Source organism: Rhinopithecus bieti, unplaced genomic scaffold (assembly GCF_001698545.2).
Source record: "Rhinopithecus bieti isolate Rb0 unplaced genomic scaffold, ASM169854v2 scaffold_20154, whole genome shotgun sequence".
In the NCBI taxonomy this organism is placed as follows: Eukaryota; Metazoa; Chordata; class Mammalia; order Primates; family Cercopithecidae; genus Rhinopithecus; species Rhinopithecus bieti.
Window position 1 is genome coordinate 405,732 of NW_016809732.1, and position 6,427 is coordinate 412,158.

At 36.5% G+C, this 6,427-nt stretch overlaps 1 protein-coding gene across 1 annotated transcript in view; it reads right to left on the reverse strand.

The window, feature by feature from the left end:
- FANCI (FA complementation group I) overlaps positions 1–6,427 on the reverse strand; it is a 68,933-nt gene that overhangs the window by 43,512 nt on the left and 18,994 nt on the right. The window contains 6 exon segments of the mRNA XM_017890148.1: positions 895–980; positions 1,439–1,562; positions 1,998–2,039; positions 3,584–3,641; positions 3,721–3,877; positions 4,621–4,751. Coding sequence (XP_017745637.1) covers positions 895–980; positions 1,439–1,562; positions 1,998–2,039; positions 3,584–3,641; positions 3,721–3,877; positions 4,621–4,751 — 598 coding nt within the window.

Here is a 6,427-nt window from a genome sequence, read left to right on the forward strand (position 1 = left end):
CTTGGTCAGGCACAAAGGCTCATGCCTGTAATCCCAGCACTCTGAGAGACTGAGGAGGGTGAATCACTTGAGGCCAGGAGTTTGAGACCACCCTGACCAACATGGCAAACCCTGTCTCTACTAAAATACAAAAATTAGCTGGGCATAGTGGTGCGCACCTGTAGTACTAGATACTTAGGAGGCTGAGGCAGGAGAATCGCTTAAACCTGGGAGGTGGAGGATGCAGTGAATTGAGATCATGCCACTGCACTCCAGCATGGGTGACACAGTGATACTCTCTCAAAAACAAATAAACAAAAACACCCAAAATCCTCTTTCTCAGACATGTCACACTGTTCTGCCTTTGTACTATTCCCCTACCTGAGAATGTTCTCTGATCTATATATTATGGATCTTATCATTCAGGCTTCAGTTAAAATAGTACATCTGAGAGAGGTTTTCCCTGACCCAATCTAAAGTAGCTATACTGTCAGTGTTAGATCATCCATTTGAATTATCTGCATAGCACTTTTCACTCTAATATTTTTCTTGTTATTTATTTTCTGTCCTCTTCTCACAAAATTGAAGCTCTGCAAGAGCAGGGACGTTGTCTGACTGGTTCAACACGGTAGCCCCAAGACTAAACAGTTCCTGGCAGAGAGTTGACACTTAATAAATAGGTTTTAAACTTGCAGCTTATAAGACAATTATTGCTATTTTCCCGGAAAGGTGAAAATGAAAGAGCTGAAGAGATCATGTTATTCTCTTTATTACTGAGCAGCCAGGAGAAGATTAGACAAGTTTTGTGCTGAGGTGAAGTTAGACGGTAAAAGAGAAGAAAATGAAGTAGCTAAAATACACAATGAGAAGATGAATTTGTAAAAATGATCTTTATTTCTACACTATATTACTCACTCATCACCACTCTGTTCCTCATTGTGCTGCTTATCTAGTGCACTGAAGAAGGCTATGATTCCTTCCAAAACACTCTTTCTGCTTCCCTGAAAACAATACAAAATTTGTAAGGTCTCCCAATTAACAGCAAAATAACCAAGTTGAATTCAAAGTACTTTTCAGCTTAAAGAATTCTCCAGTACAAATTTAAATAAATAATCTATGACTTAGACTCAAACTAAGAATGTATAGAACACTTTCATGTTGAAACAAGATTTGAAATACCTCTTACTGTAAGAATTTATGGGGCGTATACTCTACCGTTTCTGAGATCTTTATCCCTTTTACCACCACAAAGGAAATGTAGCAATAGAAGAGATAATGCATGTTTTCCTTGGATGAGAAGCATGGTCTTTTTACCAGACCAAACCAAACCACTAAACATGAAATGAAAGCATCTATGTTTGGCTATGTTTGTTCTGCTATGTAAAAGGGTATGAATAAGTTGAATAGTCATAACTGGTCATACCACAAGAACTAAGGAGAAACAATTTTCCATTTGTACCTTGGAGGACAGAACCAGAAGCTGATAGACCAAAGGTGGTATTTCTTGAAGATTCATCTTGGAGAACATGCTCAATGCTTTTTCCACCACAAATTCCACCTCTTCTGCAGTCAGAGGGACATCCCTGTGGATCAAAGATTCTAAAGGCTACAGACAGAGTCCAACTGCCTTGTTTTCAGAAATTCAATTCAGGGCTTTACAGTGGTTAAAATTCCATTAAACATACTTTAAGAAATAAAACTTGGGAGCAGAGAATTAAAGAGATAATAGATTATTATAACTGTCCCTTTTGATTTTTCTCTAATGAAGAACCTTTAAGGGAACCAATAACCTTACCTAAGCAAAGTCATCTTAGAAAAAAAATCATAAAGTTACATTTTAAATAAGTAAATAAAGCCAAAAAGGAGGCAGGAATGGGGAGGAAATTTGTAACAAAAAACATAACTACTAATATTCTTACAGTCAGGAGAGAGTGATGTTTACATTTGCTATGGTTTAATTTCTAGCAAGTAAGTTCACAAAGCAGGATATACAAAGAAAAGGGAAAGATGATGCTTACTTGAACATGGAGGTGAGCTGGATTACGTATTGCTGATCCCACCTGGTAGAAGAAAATGACAAAGAAAGTTTATTTCATTCCAACTTATTTAGATATAACTTTGTAAAATTAATGAGGACAAAAAAAAGGGCCAATTCAAGTTTGATTTTGCAATACTGAGAAACAAGATCAAATAAATACCACTTAAAACAATAAAATAGCGGTTGTTAACCTATCTGACTTGCAAAATCAAAATTCTAATGATACCCAATATTCGTGAGATTGTGGAAAACAAACACTCTTCACATACTGTTTTAGGGAATGCATGACAAGCTGGCGGTATTTATCAACTTTAAAAATGCACATAATCACAGATCTACCCGATTTACTATTTGAAATATATGCCATGTACATGCTTACAAAAGGTCATCTAGATATATAAAGATGTTCAGGCCAGGTGCAATGGCTCATGCCTATTATCCCCACACTTTGGGAGGCCAAGGATCACTTGAGGCCAGGAGTTCAAGACCAGCCTGGGCAATAAAGCAAGATTCCCATCTCTATTTAAAATTTAAAAAGACGTTCATTGAAACACTCTTTGTAATAGCACAAAAACTGGAAACAACCAAATAATCCGACAATTGTAGATTAGCCAAATAATAGATTACTGCAAACCATTAAAAAGAATGATGTAGGGTTGTATATGCTGACATGGACAGCTGTATTAAATAAAAAATGAAAGGTATATTACAACATGTATTGAATAAACTCTTGTGTAATTAAAAACAAATAAATTGATACATACATGCTTAAAATTATTTATGTAAGGGATCTTATGTAAGGAACCATAAAAACAATTATCTGGTTTAGATAATCTTGGGTATTCCCTTCTTGTTCTTTTTAACAAACCTACATACAATCACAGTATTATATAACATAGTAATCTCTTTATTTTGTTAATTATATGGTAAGAATTTTTCATCTTTGATGTATACATTTCACTTTTAATAGGTATAAATGTCATGGAGTGGCTCTACCTTAACTTACGTAGTTTACATGTCTCTATTACTGTATGCTTACATTGGTCACAAATTTCTTGTTGAACATGTTCATATGTGAGGATTTTCTTGTATGTTGGAGTCATTCTTTAATGTAGATTCCCAGAAATACAATTACTGGTTAAAGGATACATTATTTGTATATTCTACTCCCTCAAAAAAAAAAAGAAAGAAAGAAAAGATGCAGCAGCAGGGTGACTTCCCCAGCCTTCACGACCTTGAGACTCCAATAATGCTTAGATTGGAGCATTAAACACACTAAATTAACATTTAATTATGTGTATCTTAACACAATAAATTGCTGTACTAAGATACACAGTCAAGCAAATAAAACTATACGAACAGTCTTAGAGGACAGAATATAGTAAATCATCTCTTTCTCACTAATTCATTGCAGACTAAACAGTTTTATAGTGTTATATTAAAAACTACAAAAAAGAAGGACTTAAAACCTTCACAGACATAAATTCCTGAAATGAAATGGTTTTTTTTTTTTTTTTTTTGGCCATTTGTATTCCTAAGAAAGTTCTACATATTAATAAGACTCACCTGCCAGAACACAGGGTGTTAATCAACTGCTTCTTACATTCTTCCCCACTCAGTACACCTAGAAATGCAAAATATACCGAGCAATAAATTTGAGTATGTGAATAGAGAAAAAGCCAATAAAATTGGAAGAAAATTACCTTTTCCATAAGCCAGATTTTCCTTTTTGGTAGCCAGGGCAGTGAGAATGATAGGTAGTAACTCCAAAGATTTTCCATTCACTAGGCTGCCTTCTCTGACAGCACTAATAAACTCATTGGCTAATTCAGCCAATAATGGTCCTGGAAAATGGTGAGCCTAAAAGTTCACAGGATAAAGGAAATCTCAAGCAGAAATCCCATGTTTGATATATCTAAGAAATAAAGTCTTTTGCTGAAATAAATTAATTGTCTGAGATCCAGAACTGGTCCCATAAGGGATTTATGGAAACATTCTGCTCTGTCTGGTACATAGTTATAATTGTGCAGGGCTTCAAAAGTTAGAATCCTCTGTTGGTTCCCTAATGCTTTCAGATATGCCAGCTCTTCAAAGAGATATATGTCCATGGTACCAGAAATGTAATATGAACATATAAGTGGATTATAACCCCTTCATCTGCCTTTTTTTGAGATGGGGTCTCACTCTGCTGCCCAGGCTGGACTGCAGTGGCACAATCTCGGCTCACTGCAACCTCCACCTTCCTGGCTCAGGCGATCTTCTTGCCTCAGCCTCCCAAGTAGCTGTGACCACTGACACGCACCACCAGCCTGGTTAATTTTTTTTTCTTTTGTATTTTTGGTAGAGATGGGGTTTCACCATGTTGCTCAGGCTGGTCTCAAACTCCTGAGCTCAAGCGATCCTCCCACCTCAGCCTCCCAAAGGGCTGGGATTACAGGTGTGAGTCACCATGCCCTGCCTGCCTGCTTCTTTGTTTTTTAACAACAGGTCTTATTCATAAATAAGAACTATGCTAGGTTAGGCACTTAAGTCTTCCTTCCCTCAACAAACTACAAACCCCCCAAAATCTACCCTCAAATAAAAGTTTTTGTTTGCCATCTTACCTCCAGCATCAGTAATCCTATGATCTCAGACGCTATTTCTTTCTGCAGATCCCCTGATTCCACCAACTGGATACAATAAGTGTATATCTTACGTCTCCTAAGTGTTCCAGCTTCCTCACGGCAGGGGGAACCTTATTTTTTTAAACAGGAGGTACAGAAACAAAGGAAGAAATCTTACAAGATTGATAGATAAATAGGAAAAACGAACAGGTTTGTAGTTAAATACAAAAAATAGAATTATCAAACAACTGATTACTATAGTGCTTAGAAAAGCAATGGTTAAGGGCTTTGAAAAAGTGCTTAATTTAGCCAAAGTAAAGGGACTAAAATGTCATCTTTTCTTCATCCACCTATTTTATTAATTTATTTGAATAATTATGTAGTACAGGATGAAGTAACCTTCTAATAGGTCTTACAGCTTTTGAGAAGTCCAGGAACCCAAATTTAATAAGTTAATAAATCTATTTTCTTCAAACTTCTGCAATAGTTCTTTAAAATCACAACAGTAAGCAAGCTTTTTTAATGTGCTCTATACAAATACTTGTGAACTTTTAATATGTTGAGTGCTTTCATTTTGATAACTGGATCTCCATTTGATATTTTCATTTGTATAACTCATTTGCAGTCTGAAAATTTTTTTTAGTGCCAGTCCCTGAACATGTCATTAAAAGTTAATTTTCTTTGCATTTTAAAATACCTGGATCATGAAGAAAAAGTGATGAAAATAAATTAAAACTGAAAAAAAAGATAATAACAAGTGTTGATGAGGATGTGAAAAAATGGGCATCCTAATCCAGCCACAGTGGAAAACAGTTTGGCGGTTTCTCAAACACTTAAACATAAGAGTTTCCATATGATCTGGCAATTCCACTCCTAGATATATATCCAAGAGGAAGGAAAACATATGTCCACACAAAAATTTATACATAAATGTTCATAGTAGTAATATTTATAATAGCCAGAAAATAGACACAACTTAAGTCTTCACCAACTCATGAATGGAAAAACGTTGTATATCCACATAATGGAATATTATTCAGCAGATACATATTACAACATAGAAGAACCTTTGTAACATTACAAATGAAAGAAGTCAGTCACAAAGGACCATATGTAGAATGATTCCACTAACTGAAATGTCCAGAATACACAAATCTGTAGAGACAAAAAGTAGATTCGTGGTTTCTTAGGACTGGAATGGACTAGGGGTTTGGAGAGGTAACATCTAAGAGATGCAAACCTTCTTTCAGGGGTAATGAAATTGTTTTAAAATCAATTGTGGTAATGGATACACAACTGTGAATATAATAAAAGCCATAGAATTGCTCTTCCATTTAGTAGTGCACATAGGCAGCTGCTATTGATCTTTCATTATTTCCTTTTCTCTGATATTTCTTTTTTTTTTTTTTGAGACGGAGTCTCCCTCTGTCGCTCAGGCTGGAGGGCAGGGGCGGATCCCAGCTCACTGTAAGCTCCGCGTCCCGGGTTTACGCCATTCTCCTGCCTCAGCCTCCCGAGTAGCTGGGATTACAGGCGCCCGCCACCTTGCACGGCTAATTTTTTTTTTTTGTATTTTTTAGTAGAGACGGGGTTTCACCGTGTTAGCCAGGATGGTCTTGATCTTGTGACCTCATGAACCGCCCGTCTCGGCCTCCCAAAGTGCTGGGATTACAGGCTTGAGCCACCGTGCCCGGCCGTTCTCTGATATTTCTATAAAACATCTAGTAAGTTTCCATACAGGTTGACTCAACCAATCTTGAAAGTTCTTTCGGCGGAGCACGGTGGCTCACGCCTGTAATCCCAGCAC